Source organism: Neoarius graeffei, chromosome 23 (assembly GCF_027579695.1).
Source record: "Neoarius graeffei isolate fNeoGra1 chromosome 23, fNeoGra1.pri, whole genome shotgun sequence".
In the NCBI taxonomy this organism is placed as follows: domain Eukaryota; kingdom Metazoa; phylum Chordata; class Actinopteri; order Siluriformes; family Ariidae; genus Neoarius; species Neoarius graeffei.
The window spans coordinates 46,137,750-46,160,271 of record NC_083591.1 but is presented as its reverse complement, the minus strand read 5'-3'; the positions used below and the strand labels follow the sequence as shown (position 1 = coordinate 46,160,271).

Genomic DNA, 22,522 nt, shown 5'->3' with positions numbered 1-22,522 from the left:
TCTTCACTTTGCTGACCCACGACTGCACACCAACATCCAGCTCAAATCTCTTCATTAAGTTTGCGGATGACACGACTGTGGTGGGTCTCATCAACAATGGCGATGAGACAATCTACAGGAGTGAGGTGAGCCGCTTGGCCATGTGGTGCAAGGACAACAATCTCTGTCTGAACGTGGAGAAGACGAAGGAGATTGTTGTGGACTTCAGGAGAGCGCACACCCAGCATGCTCCACTAACTGTCGACGGTGCTGCAGTGGAGAGGGTGAGCAGCACCAAGTTTCTGGGTATACACATCGCTGAAGACCTGTCCTGGAGCAACAACACCGCATCACTGGCCAAAAAAGCCCAACAGCGTCTGTACTTCCTCTGCAAACCGAGGAGAGCAAGAGTCCCGGCCCCCATCATGCACACATTCTACAGAGGCACCATCGAGAACATCCTGACCAGCTGCATCACTGTGTGGTACGGCGCCTGTACCATGTCCTGCTGCAAGAGTCTGCAGCACGTCGTGAGAGCAGCTGAGAGGATCATTGGTGTCCCTCTCCCTTCTCTAATGGATATCTATAACTCCCGCCTCACCCGCAAAGCCATCAGGATCTCAGGTGACCCCACCCACCCATCTCACAGCCTCTTCAGCCTGCTGCCGTCGGGGAGGAGACTGCGGAGTCTCCGGGCCAAAACCAGCAGGCTCAAGGACAGTTTCTTTCACCAGGCGGTCAGGAGGCTCAACTCCCCTCCCTGTTCTGCCCCTCCTCCCCCCTCTGCCCCCTGCCACAGATTCTGCTCGCACACCCCCCTGCCCCCCCTTCAGCATCTGACATGTCACCCTCACAGTTTCCCCCCCAACACGCACGCACGCATACATACATACATACATACATACATCTCATCGTTCATTAACACTCTGAACTCAGGGACCGCACATCTCACTTTACCTCACTCATTTGCACTATTCCGCACTACCTCACCTTAACAGCTGCTAGTTTGTTTATTCTGCTTATTTCATGTTTACCTGCTATACCTCAAGTGCCCTTGACTGTTTGGTTATTTGTACCAATTTATATATATATATATATATATATATCATCTCATTATCTCTAGCCGCTTTATCCTGTTCTACAGGGTCGCAGGCAAGCTGGAGCCTATCCCAGCTGACTACGGGCGAAAGGCGGGGTACACCCTGGACAAGTCGCCAGGTCATCACAGGGCTGACACATACGCTACGTTCACACTGCAAGGCTTAATGCTCAATTCCGATTTTTTTTGTGAGGTCGTTCACATTAACAAATATATGCGACTTGTATGTGATCCTCAGTATGAACGAAAAGCGACCTAAGTGTTCCGCATGCGCACTGCAGGATACGATGACGTCACACGCAGTGAGCATGGCCAGTGTTTACGGAAGTAAAACCGCCCGGTTGCGGTATGACTCATCCAATCTAGCTTGAATAGCTGCATCCCCCCAAATGGAAATCAGCTGCCTAACCTCTGCGTCCTTCCATTGAGAAGATTCAGAACCTTCACAGCCCGAAGCGTCCCTCGCATTGATGTCATGCGCAGGGGCGCAGATACGTTTTTTGAACTGGGGGGGACAAAGCTGCCAGCAAACCAACCCCAACCCCGATATGCCTGTCAAACTTGTTGTTAGTAACCATAGCAACCAAGCTCGAGCTCGCAACCTGTGCAGTCCGCGCAGCTCAACCAACCGAATATCAGTCTTTGTTTTGTTTTATGTGAGTTGTTGCAACTATATGTATACACTGCTGTGCACCTCAATAAACCGAATGGTAATTAGTCTTTTGATTTTTCCGTGAGGTTTGCCTTATGCAAAGAAAGACAGCATAGATGTTTTTTCCTCCCTATAAGTGGGGGGGACCGAACGAGGTGAATTTAAATATGACTCGTCCCACCCTCTATCTGCGCCCGTGATTATGCGCCATGTTGTTGTAACTTTTTTGAGAGACGCGCCGCCTACTTCAGCGCAGAATAGTGACGTTTGTGGCTTGTTGATGGCGTGTAAGTCGGGTGAATGCGACCTGGCGGTTCAGACTGAAGTCGCATATGAAAAGAGCGGATAGGAATCGGAATTAGCACCACATATCCAAACGGCCTGGGTCGGATTTGAAAAAATCGGATCTGTGTCGTTCATATTGTCAATAAAAGATCGGATACAGGTCACATATGGGCGAAAAGATCGGATTTGAGTCACTTCAGCCTGCAGTGTGAATGTAGCCATAGACACAGACAACCATTCACACTCACATTCACACCTACGCTCAATTTAGAGTCACCAGTTAACCTAACCTGCATGTCTTTGGGGGAAACCCACGTGGACACGGGGAGAACATGCAAACTCCACACAGAAAGGCCCTCGCCGGCCCCGGGGCTCGAACCCAGGACCTTCTTGCTGTGAGGCGACAGCGCTAACCACTACACCACCGTGCCGCCCTATATATATATATATATATATATATATATATATATATATATATATATATAAAAAAAGTGTGTATATGTGTGTGTGTCTGAGTGTTTAATCTAGTTCATATCTAGAGTGTTTACACTGTTTATATTGTCTGAGTGTTTAGTCTGTCTTGTTCTTATCTAGTGTTTATACTGTTATTTATACTGTTTATATTGTTTGAGTGTTTAGTCTATGTCTAGTTCCTATCGAGTGTTTATACTGTTTTATATTGTTTTTTTTCAATTATTCTATTTTTATTTATTGCATTGCCAGTTTGCACCGTGGGTCAGAGAGGACTGATATTTCATCTGTGCTGTATGTCGAGCATGTATAGCATATTTGACAAAGTTGACTTGACTTTATTTACTAATGCGCAGCGTCCTAACCACGTATTAAGGGGTGTTCACGCGGCAACTTTTACTCCGGTGTAGCACCGGGGCTGCCCCGGTAGAGCGTTCACACGGTATAAAGTTATAGCGGTGTAGCCCCTGAAAGCTGCTTAAACCGGTGCAAATCTAACCCTGCGCGGGAGGTGGTTTAAGAAATTTACTCCGGAGTAAATGCTAGTTTGCGGGGCAGCACCGATATAAAATGGGACGTCTGAACGCTACAGGGGTAGACTCGCTACGCGTGAGGAGAGTTGATTACATACGGGCATTGCATAATTTGCATCCTGGTATTTTATGGCGAATATCAACAACAACAGAACTGTGTCTTCCAGTGTTGCCAGATTAGGCAGTTTTAAGTGCATTTTGGCGGATTTTAACATATTTTGGGATGGAAAACGTCAGCAATATCTGGCAACACTGGTGTCTTCATCCATGTTGTTTTCCCGGCGCTTGGTGATGCCATGACAACCGGGAAAAGGAAGTACATTTTCACGCATGCACATATTTCATTTCCGCTTTATTACTATCAAAAAAAATGATAGTAATAAAGTTTTTGCTACTATAGCACGGTCGCAGAAACTGCCGTGTGAACGCAAGTGGGGCTGCACCGGTGCTAACACGCTTCTCTCTAGTAAGCAGGGTTGTGACGTGTGAACGCTGTGCAAAATTTACACCGGTGTAAGATATATCGCAACAAAATACATCGGTGCAGCATCGATGCAAATATGTGCCGTGTGAACACCCTATTAGTCAGTTTACAAACCACTCGCTCAGCAGCCAGTTCGGAAAAGTCATGCGCGGGTCAGAGGTCGCGACTGCGGAGCCACAGCACACAGTGGTGCTTGAAAGTTTGTGAACCCTTGAGAATTGTCTATATTTCTGCATAAATATGACCTAAAACAATATCAGATTTTCACACAAGTCCTAAAAGTAGATAAAGAGAACCCAGTTAAACAAATGAGACAAAAATATTATACTTGGTCATTTATTTATTGAGGAAAATGAGCCAGTATTACATATCTGTGAGCGGCAAAAGTATGAGAACCTTTGCTTTCAGTATCTGGTGTGACCCCCTTGTGCAGCAATAACTGCAACTAAACATTTCCGGTAACTGTTGATCAGTCCTGCACACCGGCTTGGAGGAATTTTAGCCCGTTCCTCCGTACAGAACAGCTTCAACTCTGGGATGTTGGTGGGTTTCCTCACATGAACTGCTCACTTCAGGTCCTTCCACAACATTTCGATTGGATTAAGGTCAGGACTTTGACTTGGCCATTCCAAAACATTAACAAACTTATTCTTCTTTAACCATTCTTTGGTAGAACGACTTGTGTGCTTAGGGTCGTTGTCTTGCTGCATGACCCACCTGCTCTTGAGATTCAGTTCATGGACAGATGTCCTGACATTTTCCTTTAGAATTCGCTGGTATAATTCAGAATTCCTTGTTCCATCAGTGATGGCAAGCCGTCCTGGCCCAGATGCAGCAAAACAGGCCCAAACCATGATACTACCACCACCATGTTTCAGAGATGGGATAAGGTTCTTATGCTGGAATGCAGTGTTTTCCTTTCTCCAAACATAACGCTTCTCATTTAACCAAAAAGTTCTATTTTGGTCTCATCCGTCCACAAAACATTTTTCCAATAGCCTTCTGGCTTGTCCACGTGATCTTTAGCAAACTGCAGACGAGCAGCAATGTTCTTTTTGGAGAGCAGTGGCTTTCTCCTTGCAACCCTGCCATGGACACCATTGTTCAGTGTTTTCCTGATGGTGGACCCATTAACATTAGCCAATGTGAGAGAGGCCTTCAGTTGCTTAGAAGTTACCCTGAGATCCTTTGTGACCTCGCCGACTATTACACGCCTTGCTCTTGGAGTGATCTTTGTTGGTCGGCCACTCCTGGGGAGGGTAACAATGGTCTTGAATTTCCTCCATTTGTACACAATCTGTCTGACTGTGGATTGGTGGAGTCCAAACTCTTTAGAGATGGTTTTGTAACCTTTTCCAGCCTGATGAGCATCAACAGCGCTTTTTCTGAGGTCCTCAGAAATCTCCTTTGTTCATGCCATGATACACTTCCACAAACGTTGTGAAGATCAGACTTTGATAGATCCCTGTTCTTTAAATAAAACAGGGTGCCCACTCACACCTGATTGTCATCCCATTGATTGAAAACACCTGACTCTAATTTCACCTTCAAATTAACTGCTAATCCTAGAGGTTCACGTACTTTTGCCACTCACAGATGTGTAATATTGGATCATTTTCCTCAATAAATAAATGACCAAGTATAATATTTTTGTTTCATTTATTTAACTGAGTTCTCATTATCTACTTTTAGGACTTGTGTGAAAATCTAATGATGTTTTAGATCATATTTGTGCAGAAATACGGAAAATTCTAAAGGGTTCACAAACTTTCAAGCACCACTGTACATGGCGGCTCAGCCAGATCGAACGAATCGAGACAAATTGAACTATTTAGAAAAATACTTCGATAAAAATCGAGAATTGAAATATTCCAAATCGAAACGCACCCGTGAGCTTGAAGGCGCTCGTTTCGGTGTCGGAGGCCGCCAGTTCCACCATGCTTGTTGCGACCTCGCTCGTTATAATGAGGATAAACTTCAGCCGTGTCAGTACCCGAGTGTAAACATAAGCGCACTGAAAGAGAATGAGCTGCAAAATCAGAGATATGAGGCAGCAGGCAATACAGCGTGTGATTTTCATGGGGTTATTTTGGCTCCACAGGGTACGATTTGTCTTTTTAATGCATCGACCTGTCACTTTAAATCATTTATTTCAGTTGTACAGGTAAAAAGTAATGTGTGAAACTTTTAATTTTTTTTTTTTCTTTCTAAACCCATCGGAAAAAATAGAAAAGCGCCCTAGAAGAGGACAAGGATTTAGTGTGTAGCTGACGCAGTAGCTGAGCTGCATTATTGGAAAATTTGGAGCATGCCACATTTAGGAAGTGCTCTTTCACTGTTTAGTTGCCATGGTGTTGTCGTTTTCAGCTCTGTGAGCTTTTTGCCTTTTATGGAGCTTTGTGGGCTTCATTAACTCTAAATCTGCTGTGATCATGCTTAAAGGGGAACTGAAGTCATTTTAAAACTTGCTTTTTCTTAACGTGTTTTTCGGTTTTATTAACCTTTTTATATCGTGACTCGTATTGGCATATTATATTACACTTATCGGCCTTTTCGGTTTTTAGCCATGTTGAATGTAGTTCGTTTGGTCCACGGCAGGCGTCGCTTATCCGCGCGATCTTCACAAGACTTGTGTGAGACTTCAAACGTGAAGCATCAGCGCCGCCATTTTGAAAACTGTTTACACAGCGGCCAGATCGCCATATCATTCCAATTTAGATTAATTTTGAGATTTACCAGCTGCATCAGTGATGGAGATTATTCCATACGACTTCCAACCAACGTGGAGTAGAGAAGAGTTGGAAAGACGACAGGATAAGGACGAGTCCGTCGCGCTGGTATTTACGTCATTACTGTCGCACAATTAAAACGTGCCAGGTCAGGCGGCTGGTGGGTTTTCAAAATAATACATACGCATGTATTTTTATGATAATACATATTATACTGAGCGTATTTCCCACATAATCTTCACTAAGGTTTCGGACAGCGCTAAAAAATGGCGTCCCCACTACATAGTGAATAGGGAGCGATTTCGGACACGGAAAACTTCCCGCTTGATTGCGTCAGCATTCGAAGGAGGGCGCACGTGTCTTTTGACAATGTTGGCAGATGTTGGCCGCTTTGATTTCCTCTGTACGTTTTACTTCCGTCCTATGATGTCTCGCACAGGTCTCAGCGAATCTCGTTTACAGCCATTGCTTTGACATATGGACTGAGTTATTACATAGCATATTTCAAACACTCCTCTTGCTTTAGCAGTGACAAATAGCGATCAAAAATGCATTCCTATATTTAATAAAATGCGAAATAGAATTTTGATGATAAAAAAATTTGCCTTCAGTTCCCCTTTAATGCATCAGTACGAGCATGTGATGTGAAGACGAAGAAAATCAGCATTGCCAGAATTTTAATTCAAGTGGGAAGATTTGGTTAGGTTTTGCCTTTGAAGAAAACATTTTGCACATGTAGCGTTACTAAAAATTTGATTTGAGTATCTAGACACTGAGGCTAATGTTTGCTAAAGAACACGGTTTAGTAAACAGGGTGAGGTTGAGGTTTGTTTCTTGAATACGGAATTCTTTCTTAATTGTGAAAAGTGTTTTAACTTAGAAACCTCTCACTAATTCTTTTTTTTTTTTCCTTCTCTTTTGGCAGTTATGCTACAACCCTTTGACTACGACCCCAATGAGAAAAGTAAACACAAATTCATGGTGCAGACCATCTTTGCGCCAGCCACCATCACAGATACAGAGACCATGGTATGTATGAAGTTAAAGTGCATATCACGGGTAAATTCAGGAGCAAGATAGATGTAATTCTCCTATTTTATATTAAACTTTGGTCAAATATCTGTCACATTTTGTGCAATTTTTTTTTTTTTTTATCTTGCGCAATACCAGAAAAATGCAGTTGAAATCAAGCCATTTGAGGCGAATTGGTCCGCCTCTGAAAAAACTTGGCATTTGGATTTCCTGGGAAACACTGATTTTCGTGACATCGCGTGCGGGACGCCTCCTTCTGAATCCTACGTCAGCGCTGGTTTGCTTATGAGAAAACGACCTGGTGGTTTTCTGCAAATTTCTTCAACGTTATCACGTAATTATTAAAATGGTTAACAGATGTATCGTAGGAGGGTGTAGCAACACCAGTCATGATGGGATTAGTACTCATCGTTTCCCAAAAGACTGGACAATGAGAGAAATGGGAGCGCTTGGTCTCCACAGGCTGTGCACTGAAACCGTGCAAAGCTCTCTCAGCCTGCTGGCGCTTCCACAGGTGACGTCACGAATCTGGCTCCAGACTCCCTTGGGATTTTTCCAGACGCGTTTTGTTATTTTATTTTTTTTCTGCTGTAGACAGAGAGCCTTGTGCAAAATTACCCTTCTGGATGAGTGTGTAAAGGGACATACTTTCATATATTAAAAAAAAAACCCTGAAATTGGTCCAGAATATGCACTTTCAGGTCTGTGTTGTAGTCCTCTTTCTGAGTCAGTAGAGGGCAGCAAAGACTTTTCCTGTAGCCATGTATACTTTTATCAACAATATCCCAGAGTCCCTGTGCAAAAGTTCTTGTGAAGGATACATGCTTTATTTTACTTGTTTAGAAAGCTAACAAATTTTGGGAACGCACAAAAAAGACGTTTGACATGACATCCTGCCGTTTATCACTGAATGATGGGAGAATGGAAATATTTTGGTTTCATGTTTTGCTTATCAAGTGTGTATGAGCAGCGTGGAAAGCTCACAGCTGTATCGTGTTAGTAAATTTATCTTCGGTAAACGGTTAGATTATCTGAATGCAGGTATTTAAATATTCCGGGTCGAGCCAGACAACAGGAACATAAAATCACACCATTCGCGCTTTTTACTGTTTTTGTCAATGAGACTAAATGTAGCTCAGGATTACGTCATGACGCCACTCCATAATAAACCCGCAAAATCCTAGACGACACTGTGCATTTGTTTTTCAGATCGAGCAGAGATTGCACTCATCTTGATGCATGTACGCTTTTACCCCCCGTGAACTTTCATAACAATGATTGTGTCGCAAATCATGAAAGAATTCCTAGGCTGCGAGTTAACCTCACTGGTCTCGGATCACTTAGTACAATTTGGTGCCTTCACAATCAAAGACGGGCGATGAAACAAGTTATGGCAGTGCCAGGCATTTCAAAATGCGCATGTGAAGATCAGTGTTGCATTGTACAACTATCGTGACAGGATCTGAATCCTGTAATCTGATGTACAGCACACGTGACCATATCTCAAGATATCGTACAGTCTGCTGCAGAATTTGACTAAGCTTTTCTAAGCATGATTTATTCCAGTGTGGCATGGGATAAACTCGTAGTACCTCTGTTAGAACACTGAGTAAAGCAGACCTATGAAATGTATGGGGGTGTAAACATATATCCTCGAATGTTCCATACAACGCTTATAATTCAGTGTGCAGGCTATTCAGCATAAAATATGTATGATTATACTACATACAGGACCCTTTTTTTTTTTTTGATGGAATAAACATGTTCTATTCCCTTCTAGCAGGTTTCATTCATTTGGTTTGATAGCATGCAATATTGTTAGCATACCGCTTATCCTACGTGTATTACGTCACTCTACTCAGTGGAGAATGAGCGCTGAATATGGTTTACGATATTGCATGGTTGTCGAGACATGTCGCGTAAAACTTCCGCACTATTGACACTGACAATTTGTAAACGAACATGGCCGCCAGGTTTGCTTCGTTAAATACGGAAGACTTTGAGAGAGTTTTCAAAGAGAAAGACACGTTGAACACCCGAAAGGAATGTGTATGCATAATAATGGCTTTTTTCGTGGTATATCCGATATATTCCTCTAGATCAGGGCTTTTCAAAGTATGGGGCGTGCCTCCCCTAGGGGGCGCCAGAGTTCTTCGGGGGGGTGCAACGTGAGGAAAAATAAACCAGAATAAGTTACTATTGCGGACATTTGGCAAACTTCAGCTAGCCTTTACCAGAGACAAAAATGGATCGATTTTTAGTACCTAAAGCTGCAGTGAGTGAGGAGACGGAGTCTGGGCCAGGCAAAAAAAGAAGGAAGTATGACCACGATTATTTAAAGTTTGGATTTTCATGGACTGGATCTGAAGATGCTCCACTGCCACAGTGTGTTGTCTGCCAAGAGGTGCTAGCTAACGATGCTATGAGATGTTTAAAATGTGTAAAACAAGATGTTTTAAAAAAAAAAAAGCACAGATGTTTAAAATGTGTAAAAAAAATTGTTTTAAAAAAGCACAGATGTTTAAAATATGTAAAAAAAAATGTTTTAAAAAGCACAAATGCTTAAAATGTGTAAAAAAGGTTTTTAAAAAAGCACGTTTAAAATGTGTAAAAAAAAAACGTTTTAAAAAAGCACAGATGTTTAAAATGTGTAAAACAAGATGTTTTAAAAAAGCACAGATGTTTAAAATGTGTAAAACAAGATGTTTTAAAAAAGCACAGATGTTTAAAATGTGTAAAAGAAAATGTGTACAACAACCTTTTTTTTTTTTTTAAATACGAATGGAACATTTAAGTATAGCAACAACAAAAATTGTAAGGGGGGGCGCGCTGTTTATTTGCTCTCTGCAGGGATCCCAGACGTCTGCTATTTAGCGGAATTCCGCTATTTTCTAGCGAAAGTGTTTTTTTTTCTTCTTTTTTCTTCTAAATCTCTTGTATATCCATTAAAAGTATGTTTAAGTAAAATGACCAGCAGAATACGTTCTGATTTGGTTTGCTTGTTTAGCGACGTTTTCGTCGGCTTCGTTCGTTCTCGTTGACATTCGGGAACACTCGGAAGTTAAATTGATGTAAATACCGCGAGCAGTGTTGCCAGATTGCGCGGTTCTCCGCCCAGTTGGGGGGTTTCAAGTGCATTTTGGCGGGTTTTGAACATATTTTGGGTTGGAAAACGTCAGGAGTATCTGGCAACACTGACCGCGAGACTGTACGCGATAGAACAAGAAAACAATATGGCTGCGCCCATTTGCTAGAAAACATGTTTTAACTCCGTTCGTGCTTTTGTTTCTAATGCGTTGAACTTAATTCAGAGCACTGCAGGAACATCAGAAAAGCAGAAGGAAAGATCAGAGAAACAAAAGCAGAGAAAACTGGAGGAAAGACAGAATGCACCCCAGAAAAGAGCATTAAATTCCTTTGCAGTGAAACCTTTCAAAAAGAGAGGTTTAAATCAAATATCTCCAGTATTTGCTGTACATATGTATATATCTAATATTACTGAATCATTGATTTCTGCTCATATTCATGATCTTTGAAAAATGAATGTGGCTTATATTAGACTAGTTTTGACATTAACTTGAAACAAAAAAAATAAACAAATGAGATGAACTATGGATACTATTGTTATAACAATCAGTGGAATATTTAGGCAAGTATATTCTTCAAAGCTACATTTTCGTCTAATTTTTATAAAAAAAATTTTTTTTGCCACTTATGTCATTGATTACAAAATATGGCATCAAATAGATACACATTATGGTTAAATTCTGTTGCTTTTCTATGTTAAATCTATGTAAAAAAAAATGTGTTCTATAGCATCTTTAAATGTTAAAATCTCAACAGCTTCAGGCAGCCCCCTTGACCCCTGCTGATTAGTTTCTCATCTCATTATCTCTAGCCGCTTTATCCTGTTCTACAGGGTCGCAGGCAAGCTGGAGCCTATCCCAGCTGACTACGGGCGAAAGGCGGGGTACACCCTGGACAAGTCGCCAGGTCATCACAGGGCTGACACATAGACACAGACAACCATTCACACTCACATTCACACCTACGGTCAATTTAGAGTCACCAGTTAACCTAACCTGCATGTCTTTGGACTGTGGGGGAAACCGGAGCACCCGGAGGAAACCCACGTGGACACGGGGAGAACATGCAAACTCCGCACAGAAAGGCCCTCGCCGGCCCCGGGGCTCAAATCCGGACCTTCTTGCTGTGAGGCGACAGCGCTAACCACTAGCCTACACCACTGTGCCGCCCGGTGATAGTTTCTTACGTTCCTCTATTTTTTTTTTTCAATTACTGCTGGGATCCCTGTCTCTGAGGGGGGCTGACTCTCCCACACTTTGAAAACCCCTGCTCTCGATGAAAGTCTTCCGGATTTACCCGGAAATCTGGATATTTGACGACCCTTGAAAATCTCCGGTTTTACGAATGGAGAAATGGATTTTCGCGTTCTTAGACACGGCGTAATACTTCATCATCCTTGCATGGGCACAGTCCTGAAATAGCCCAAACATAGTTCATTGATTAAAGACAGGTGTTCTTTGTTAATGGCGCGCGTGCCGGAGCTCGTTAGGCCCAAGGCACGTCTTCAGGTGCTCGTGCTAAGGCGCGCAGGACTGACACCGTTCTGCGCAACACAATCGCACTAGAAAGCATGGTCAAGCTGCCAGTGGAGCTGCAGTCTTTTTAGTTGCGAATTACAAGTATTTCCTCGTGTTAATAATTCGCCATGTCAAAACTAGCACAACTTTCCTCCTTCTTTCGACGTGAAGAGAGGTAAGCAATTTATTATATATCTCTTTTCCATCAAAGTTGCATTTTGTGGTTTCAAAGCTAAGTTTTAGTGCCGCTTCTAGAACACATCAAGAAAACGTGGAAGAAACAGCAATAATGGAAGAGCCGGTTTCTAAGCTGCCTAAAACTAGCAATGGTAATTTTATTTTTTGTTACATAATGTACTCAGGCCGCCAGTCAGTGTCTGACACACACACACACACCCTGAAAAATCCTAGCTACACCCCTGATTTATATGAGAAATTTGGTATTCATTGGTGTTTCAATTTACAGACAATACGAACTACTGTAAACAATTGGCTTCAACTCGCAGAAATATGAATTGGAAATGTTTAGTTCACTTTAGCTTATGCAAACGCACAACTCTACTAAAAGATTGATAAACGAGGCTCAACGTCCCCAACATTGAAACCTGAAAGCTTTAGAAACTCTAACAGACCTTTACTTTTTAACAGTACTGTTTTGGGATTTTGCTGAGTTTACCTTCAACTGTCCGATTTTTTTCAAAGTAATGAAGTGTGTAGCAGGAAAATCACCGTGTTTTCTAAAAGCACTTCTGAAAATTACTCAACTAGGGGAATTAAATTTTTATATTTGACGTTAATCATCAATGTACATGAAAGAAAAAGGCTTAAAAGTTATAACTTTGTTTTAGTGAAAAATAAGTACTTAAATGCACTAGAATGCAGGACTTTGCGTGTTATTAAAATTTTTTTAGGGGGACGTTGCCGCCCCCCCCCCCCCCCCCCCCCCCCCCCCCCCCCCCCAAAAAAAAAAAAATCATAGTTTGACTTTCAAAAGTTCAGGATTTTTTTTTTTCTTTGCTCCACTTTCATCTCTATATTCCATTTAGCTAGCATGATCTTGAACTCGTCTTCTAGCTGAATGGAATATCTGATATACTGTGGGGGGGGGGAAAGCCAACCAATATTATTTGTACATGTATTACATGAGGCTTTTCTCATGTAACACTTCACCCAATTCACGATTTGATTCGATTCACAGTACTGGGTTCACGATTTGATTTTCCCCATGATATTTTAGGGGGAAAAAATTGCCAAAAAAATTTGATATAAAATTTCTTGTTCTTTTATCAACTTAAATATTCCTTTTGTTAAATCACTAAAACCACTTTTTCATTTTCTTAATAAGCAAAATAATTATTTACCCACGTTTGCAAAGGTTGGGGTCAAAGATTCCTTTTATTAAAAGTGAAAAAAGTTGATAACAAATGGGCCTTTTTCTTAATAAACTTTTGAGCAATAGAATACCTCTATATTCTTTTCTTTAGCTTTCAGCAGTCTGTAAAAAGAAGTTCCGATTTCTTGTTAAATCTATTCAATTGCACAACAGCTCTTTCCCATTTTACTTGTGTGTTTTGTCTTTCATGGCATTAGAGCTGTGCTACTTCCACCTAGGGTGAAGTCCCATTACATGTACCGTACGTTACAGCTTGGGGGAAAAAATAAGATTACGTAGCCTGATCAATTTTTTTAAATTTTTTAAAATACATTTCATTGATTCAACTTGTCCGTCATACATTAGTATCATGATTTATCATGTGATATCATGACCTGCTATTAGTATAGTAGAGAAGACCAGATTCGGAAACACATTGAAGCTACAGAGAGCTACATGCTGCTAATAATCTGAATGGATCACACACAACTCCACTGTCATTTATGTTTTGGTTATTGGGCTGAAAATGGGGAAAAATCTCAAGACAATAACTACTGTATTATATTTTCTCTAATTTTTGGTCATTGTTGCATCTTTAGAAAGAGGTTATGATTAGAAATTGTGTCTGGTTTCTGTCTCCTTCTGTTCCAGTATGTATAAAAGTGCAATGATCAGATCAAATAAATCTGTTAATTTTAGAAGCATAATTAAATTTACTGGTTGATAGATTTTTATGTTCCTGTAACATTTGTGGGCGAAAGGTCTCCCATTACATCCAGAGTGCAATTGCTTAATATCTGTTATTGAAGAATTACTGAAAGGTAAATTGTCTTAACATTTTATATTGAGCCAAAGTTCCACTCTGGGGTGTACGGCAAGTCTAAGCATCAAAACCACACCACAGCGAGCGGTTTAACCGATTTAATCGAGTTGCGGGCGCTGGGTCTTATTTAGCCGCTCTCTGCACCTGCACTACAGTAACGTGTCCGACATTTTCCTGGCTACAGTTTAACCTCAGACATGAACCAAAAACACGTAGGCTGTGGTACTTCTTCCTTGTTAGCCTGGGGGGCACGGTTTAAACTAGGTGTGCTGGCATGTGCGCTTGTGCACAAGCCTGTATGTAAACATGTGGGGTGTCTGATGTGTTACTGTTTTACTGTGACTGCTTGTATAGCGTGTGTATGTGTGTGGGATGAGGTTCCAGCTGCTAGCTTGTCGAGCCTGATGAATTGCATGTCTGTGTTTTCAACCCTGCAGTGGAAAGACGCAAAACCCGATGAGCTCATGGATTCCAAACTGAGATGTGTGTTTGAGCTGCCTTCTGAAAATGATAAAATGGTGAGTATACGAGTAATGGCGAGATGGATGCATGGAAGAAAAGGTAGAATAGGAGAAAAAGAAGGAATCGAGGGAGAAAAGGAAGGAAAAAGGAACAAATGGGAAAGGAAATGGAGGAAGGAAGGAATGAAAAGGGGGGAAAGTCAGAGGGAAAAGGGGACAAATCTTAAAAAAAAAAAGTGAAGGAAGGAATAAAAGAATGGAAAGAAAGGGGGGAATTAAGGAAATAAAGGTGCGAAGGAAGCTAAGGAATGAAAAGGGGAGCGGGGGGGGGGACCTCCAAGATGGGAGGAATGAAAGGTAAGGAAGACAAAATGAAAGGGAATGTAAGACTGAAAGGAAAGAAAGATGGAAAAGTAGTACAGTGTCTTGCAAAAGTATTCATCCCCCTTGGTGTTTGTCCTGTTTTGTTGCGTTACAAGCTGGAAATAAAATGGATTTTGGGGAGTTGGTACCATTTTTGATTTACACAACATGCCTACCACTTTTTTAATATATATTAAAAAAAAAAAAAAAATATATATATATATATATATATATATATATATATATATATATATATATATATATATAAAAAAATAAGTAAAATTCTTATTTTAAAATTGACAAAAAATATAAGATGGAAAAAACAACAGAAATCTATTGTGCATAGGTATTCACCCCCCCAAAGTCAATCCTTTATAGAGCCACCTTTTGCTGCAAGTCTCTTGGGAGTATCTCTCTGTTAGCTTCGCACATCTAGCTACTGGGATTTTTGCCCATTCCTCAAGGCAAAACTGCTCCAACTCCTTCAAGTTAGATGGGTTGCGTTGGTGTACAGCAATCTTCGAGTTATGCCACAGATTCTCAATTGGGTTGATGTCTGGGCTTTGACGAGGCCATTCCAAGACATGTAAATGTTTCCCTTTAAACCACTCCAGTGTAGCTTTAGCAGTATGTTTAAGGTCATTGTCCTGCTGGAATGTGAACCTTCGTCCCAGTCTCAAACCTCTGGCTGAATCAAACAGGTTTTCCTCCAGAATTGCCCTGTATTTGGTGCCATCCAGCTTTCCTTCAGTCCTGATCAGCTTTCCTGTCCCTGCAGATGAAAAATATCCCCACAGCATGATGCTGCCACCACCATGCTTCACTGTAGGGATGGTGTTCTCAGGGTGATGGGTTTGCACCACACATGGCGTTTCCCATGATGTCCAAAAAGTTCAATTTTAGTCTCGTTTGACCAGAGAATCTTCTTCCATGTGTTTGGGGAGTCTGCTACATGCTGTTGGGCAAACTCCAAACATGTTTGGTTTTTTTTTCTTTTCTTTAAGCAAGGGTTTTGTTTTGTTTTTTTTCTCCCCCCGGCCACTCTTCCATAAAGCCCCACTCTGTGGACTGTTGGGCTTAAAGTGGTCCTATGGACAGATACGCCCATCTCCGCTGTGGATCTTTGCAGCTCCTTCAGTGTTATCTTTGGTGTCTTTGTTGCATCTCTGATTAATGCCCTCCTTGCCCGGTCTGTGAGTTTTAGTGGGCGGCCTTCTCGTCAGGTTTGTAGTGGTGCCATGTTCTTTCCATTTTGCTGTAATGGATTTAATGGTGCTCCCTGGGATATTCAAAGTTTAGAATATTTTTTTTATAACCCAACCCTGATCTATACTTCGCCGCAACTTTTGTCTCTGACCTGTTTAGAGGCTCCTTGGTTTTCATCTTGCTTGCTTAGTGTTGCAGAGTCAGGGTCCTTCCAGAACAGGTTGATTTTATACAGACATCATGTGACGGATCATGTGGCACTTTGATTGCACACAGGTGGATCTTAGTCAACTAATTGTGATTTGTATGAAGTGAATTGGTTGGACCAGCTTTTATTTCAGGGTTTTATAGAAAAGAGGGTGAATACTTATGCACACTCTAGATATGTGTCCTTGTTTTTTTTTTCCATCTTAATTATTCTTTGTGTCCCAGTTAAAAAAAAAAAAAAATTGCACCTTCAAAGTGGTAGGCATGTTGTGTGAATCAAATGATGCCAACCTCCCAAAAATCCATTTTAATTCCAGCTTGTATTGCGACAAAACGGGACAAACACCAAAGGGGATGAATACTTTTGCAAGACACTGTGTAGGAATGAAGTAAAAAAAAAAAAGAGGGAATGGAGGAAGATGTGGCAGAAAAGGAAGGAATGAAAACAGGAGGAGAAAAATGGGATTGAAGGAAGGAATGAAAGAAAGGTGGGGGTGAGGAAAGAAATTAAGGTGCAAAGGAAGCTCAGAAATGGGAAGAAAAGCGGAGCAGGGAAAACTCCGGAATGAGAAGGAATAAAAGACAGGAAATGAAGGGGAATGTAAGACTGGAAGGAAGGAAGGAAGGAAGGAAGGAAGGGATCAAAAGAAGGAAGGACATGGCAGGAAAGATGGAAAGGGGTATTGGAAAGAAGTAAGGGAAAGTAAAACGAGGAGGAAAGGTGAAGCAGAAAATAAAGGAAGTAATGAAAAGAATGAAATATGCATAGGAAGGGGTGGAGGAAAGAAATAAAGGAGAAGCGAATAAGCAAGGAAAGGTGACTCTTGTGCCCCCCCCCCCCCCCTTTTTTTTTTAAATTTCTCTTTGCATTTTCTCTTCTAAGCACTTCAGTGTTTCATTTCAGTCCCAGCTCCTACAGTTTGGAGTAGGAACCCCTATGCCCGGTGCAGATGAGCATGGCACTGAGAGGGCACGACAGCTGCCCCCTCACGTCTCTGCCATACCCACCTCAACCTATGTCGAGTTCCTCACCCCGCTGAGAGCCCGCCCTCTTTTTCCCCCAACTCCCAGCAGCCTTAGTAGTAGGAGTGAGCCGCAGGGCTTCAGGACCGCGCCCAGTTCAGAGATCAAGAACAGGAGAGAGATCGTGAGTGAGGGTCAGACAGGCAGGCAAGCAGCAGGGCCAGGGCTGGCATACGGATACCGGGTAGGTCAAAGGTCAAGTTGAGGTGATGTACAAAGTGGCACTGACAGACAGACAGGAGACATTCTGTTAAAAAAAATTAAAAAAAATAAAAAATAATGGAGTCAGTGGTTGACGGTTATGGTTATTATCTCCATAACAAAGTAGCAAAACTTGAACCACAATTCAGAAGGCATTCACAGCCCCTTTTCAGCCGCGTGACATCATCATGAGCGTCGTCCCTGGTGACGGCCCACGTCAAGCCGCAGCTTGGGACTTTCTAGCGCCAGCGCCGCTCCCATGGAGTTAGCGACAGATTTCCCTCCCTGCCTCTGTGATGTGGTGGGTTTGGGAGTCTCGATGAGGTTGTGTCTTGGCTTGGGCTGTGAATGTCCTGAATATCATTTAAGCAGATGATTGCGTCATTCCCCTCCCCATTCCATGTGACTCCATTATTTCCCTCAACATTTCAGTACACAGCAATGGCAGAAGTCCTAATCTTGCTACCATGACCACCGTGCCTATCCTGTCCATGCACATAATGCTGAGTTTAACGAAAGCTTTCAATCATGTAGGTCAGTCTGAACGTCTTCAAGTCACTTTGATTTACTAACGCTGCTTTTCACGGCGATCACAGAACGATGTGGATGCTGTGAACAAGGCCGCCCCTGTGTTAGCCTCCTCCAAAATGGACGGACCGGCTGCACCCAAACCCGCGAGCGCTGCCCTGGATGACACGGAGATGAAGAAGGTTATGGAAGAGTGCAAGCGACTGCAGGTGGAAATGAGCAAGCTGCAGGAGGAGAACCGGCAGCTTAAGGTAACGTCAGGAGACCACGGCTGTGAGGGGTGGAGTTAAAAATGTTGACTGAATTATATGAACAAAAACTGGCCTAAAGATGAACTAACGTAACTTGGAATTAGTTTGTTTTAAACCACTTTGAGACCACTGGAACTCACAATAGTATGAAATCGGAGTGGTTTATAGGCTCACAACAGTTTAAAATGTCAGAAAGATCTGATGGCTGGCTGCTTGAATTTCACTACGTTCAGACTGCAACCTGAAACGACCCATATCCGATTTGTTGTGAAATCCGATTTTTTTGTTAGGCCGTTCACATTACCAATTATATGAGACTTGTATGCGATCTCCAATATGAACGGAAAACGACCCAAAAGTGTCCCGCATGCGCAAATTGACACGTAATAAGCACATCTACGTAATACGTAAACCAAAAAAAAAGCGCACTCTTCATGTTTAATGATTTTTTTGTTTGTTTGTTTGTTTAATTATCTGGTTAGTGTTAAAGTGTGAGGTCTCGTGTGTGTTTTTGTTTCTGAACTGAAATGAAAACGTGTAGCCTGGTAACGAGGGTTGACTCCTAAATGTCTCTCTAGTTTCTATATAAGTGCACTACATGTTACTAGGAAGTAATGGATTTTAAACTCTATATAGTGCACTCGAGCTTCAGTAGGCAGTCATTTGGGATACGGCCGCTGTATTACCAAACTCTTAATTCAGGCTTAATAATTTGCACATATTTATTTCGTCATATTAATAAACTTTTTCTACATTTTTATAAATATTTATTTAGATTGTTTATAGCCAGCTGAATTCTGCAACTTCTCTCAGCGCTGGCTCAAGGTGCATAAACGCCAGTGCAGTTTGCTATGGAGATGAGGCGAGACCTGGCGATGTGGTTTTTGTGGCGGCGGCGGAACTCACACAATAATCTGATTAATGTGGGCAGCAGAGTAATGAGACCGAAGGTGTCAAATTACTGGAAATTTCCAGAACAGTCTTATCTTGTAATACAGGATGGTTTAAGTTAGGGCTGGGCGATTTTACGATTACGATGTTATTCACGATATAAAATCTCTACGATTAGAAATTAGACACGTACGATATGCCTACGATAAGCCTGCGCCTTCAATAAAATTACTTCATCCGAAGTTTTGACAGACACGCGAATAGCCAATCATAACTAAACAGTACCGCACGTAACCAATCAGTTGGAAGAGAGCCACGTCAAGTTAGGTTGCGTGCACACACAAAAACACACACACGTGTAGCAGCAACGCACAGCATGGCTGTGGTGAAGTTTGCAGGAGCGCGGCATTTCTCCAACAAAGCGTGAAACAAAGCGATTATAAAAATGAGCGAGAAGCCGACTGACCGGAGTTCTGAACAGGAAAGTCAGAGCACTGCCCTGGAGGACATCGTTGAAAAGAAGGGCCAGAGATCTTCGGTTGTGTGGAGGTATTTTGGATATTTAAAATCGGACATACAACAAAGTGTTACACAAAACCTTAAACACACTGACGTACAGGATTGCACTTTTTTTCTCCTTGCAGCATAAGGTTTACACGTCAATATGTCTTTTATGTCTATTTGAAAGCTGCTAGAATTTGCACAAATGATTAACAATGGTATATAGTTTTTATTTTTCAGTTTCAATTTATTCATTCGAACAAAAAGAACAAAAGAATGTGCATCCAGTTCGTTTTGGTTCTGTGAAACTTGAAGGCTTGTTAAGCTATTTTTGTTAATTAGGAAGGAACTACTAATTTGTAATGTTCATATTTTGAGCAGAAAATTAAAGAAAATACAAAAATGGTGATTTGATTTATATCGTGATATATATCGTTATATATATCTCATCTCATCTCATTATCTCTAGCCGCTTTATCCTTCTACAGGGTCGCAGGCAAGCTGGAGCCTATCCCAGCTGACTACGGGTGAAAGGCGGGGTACACCCTGGACAAGTCGCCAGGTCATCACAGGGCTGACACATAGACACAGACAACCATTCACACTCACATTCACACCTACGGTCAATTTAGAGTCCCTGGTTAACCTAACCTGCATGTCTTTGGACTGTGGGGGAAACCGGAGCACCCGGAGGAAACCCACGCGGACACGGGGAGAACATGCAAACTCCACACAGAAAGGCCCTCGCCGGCCACGGGGCTCGAACCCAGGACCTTCTTGCTGTGAGGCGACAGCGCTAACCACTACACCACCGTGCCGCCCTGTTATATATATCGATATAATTTTTTCTCATATCGCCCAGCCCTAGTTTAAGTTATAAATCAGTTATAGAAACTGTTTTATTTAATCAGGCTAACAGATCAACATCCAGGTCCCTACCAAATCCACCATTAGCTTGATCAATTCTATAAAAGTCTATTTAAATTCTGAAAACTGTACAAATGTTGTTGTTTTCCACCAAAGAGGCGGGATTAGCCAACGCAGAATAGTGACGTTTGTCTCTTGTTGATGACGTGTAGGTCGCATGAATGCGACCTGTCCGGTCAGACTGCAGTCGCATGTGAAAATAACAGATATGCATCAGAATTAGGACCACATATCCAAGCGGCCTGGGTCGCATGTGAAAAAATCGGATCTGTGTCGTTCAGATTGTCAATAACAAATCGGATACAGGTCGCATATGGGCAAAAAAATCGGATATGGGTCGTTTCAGGGTGCAGTCTGAACGTAGTCTTTGTGGTGTGTGACAGTCGGTATAGTATTTTAACTCGCGTTGACCAATCAGGAAGTGAGTTTTTGTGTTTTCTTTTGCAAGTATGGCTGCTTATCATGCTAAGCATTGACGCAAGTAAAATGAAGACAAGCCAGTAGAATGATGGCGGGAAAACTGGTTAAACTAATTAAAAAAAAAAAAATGTTCTGAATATTATGGAGTATTTTACATAATATATTTGACTTGCTGTTTGCACAATTTAGTAGAGGACGACAGTAGCCCCTTACGCGTTGTTGGTTTTGGGTATGTTACCATAATTTTAGGGTTGAGATAAATCTCTAGGTCTTCAGCTGACACTTTAAGTGGAAAAGCATCACAGTTGGTGACACGTGTGTGAATCACTGCTTTCGTTCCCCCTGCTTTCTCAGGATGATGGATTGAGACTGAGGAAAGCTCAGCGGCCCGAGCACACGGCCTCCAACTCCAGCTCTCTGATTGGCCGAGAGGTGGCCACCAGCTCCCTCCCATCACTCTTGGTCGTCATAGCAGCCATCTTCATCGGATTCTTCCTCGGCAAGTTCATCCTGTAGATGGACAAGTGGAGGGGAGTCTGACGTGTCTGCCTGCCTATCAACCGGTTCCGGAGAGAGGGAAAGAGAGAGGGAGAGCTCACGCGGCCTGGATGAAAGGAGAATGTCTTTCTGTTGACTTTGCCATATCATTGGTAGCTGGGCCAGCGGCAGAAACACACATCTGTGCGGCATCATAACGTCCTCAGCCTCACATACAGTTAGTCCAACACATGAGAGAGAGAGAGGGAGAGAGCGAGAGAGATGGACGGAAAGAAAGAGAGAACACAAAGCAGGAGCAGAAGTAAGGCTCTTTCCCCTCTCTGTCTCTCTTTTTATTCCCACACTGTTCTTTTCTTTGTGCAATGGACAGAAGGTAACACAGCAAAGGTTTGAGAGAGTGATAAAACCATCTCACAAAGAAAAAAGACAGGACACATCCCCAAGACCCAAATTATAAAGGTCTTAATATAAATATTTTTGTCCCTCACATCTCCACTACAACCACCACTGCACTCCTCGCTCTCTCTTTCTCGTTTTATTAAAAGTTCAATGGAATGTTAGGTGTCTTGTAAATGTAATTTTAATCCTTTTTAAGAAAAGGAAACGCAACCTCCATCAAAGCAAAACAAAAAAGACCTTGTGACCCTTTTGAGCCCTGGCAGCCTCAGAAAGATGGCAGATATTTCTACCCTTCGCTGCCTCCCCCCTTTCCACGGGAACGTCAACAGTTGGGCTGGGAACAAAGATGCCTCCTTTTGTACATTTTGTCTTTTTTTTTTTCCTGTCCCTAACGATACCAATGCAGACTTTTATTACTGTTATATCATATTAATATTATTAATGTTCTTTATTTTCCCTTAGTACAAAGCATTTATCCCTACTTGAGGCAAATGTTGACTGAAGTTCGAGTCTACACCTCTCCTGTCCTGTCCAATGCTATTCAACATTAAAGAAATAAAGTGGGAAAAGAAAAAAAAATCAA

General features: G+C 42.0%; 1 protein-coding gene across 1 annotated transcript in view; it reads left to right on the top strand.

The window, feature by feature from the left end:
• vapal (VAMP (vesicle-associated membrane protein)-associated protein A, like) overlaps positions 1 to 22,522 on the top strand; it is a 71,776-nt gene extending 49,254 nt beyond the window's left edge. Inside the window, exons 3-6 of the mRNA XM_060906250.1 lie at positions 7,158 to 7,261; positions 14,501 to 14,581; positions 18,121 to 18,303; positions 21,397 to 22,522. Of these exons, the coding sequence (XP_060762233.1) occupies positions 7,158 to 7,261; positions 14,501 to 14,581; positions 18,121 to 18,303; positions 21,397 to 21,558 (530 nt within the window). The 3' untranslated portion in view covers positions 21,559 to 22,522. The remainder of the gene's footprint in view (positions 1 to 7,157; positions 7,262 to 14,500; positions 14,582 to 18,120; positions 18,304 to 21,396) is intronic.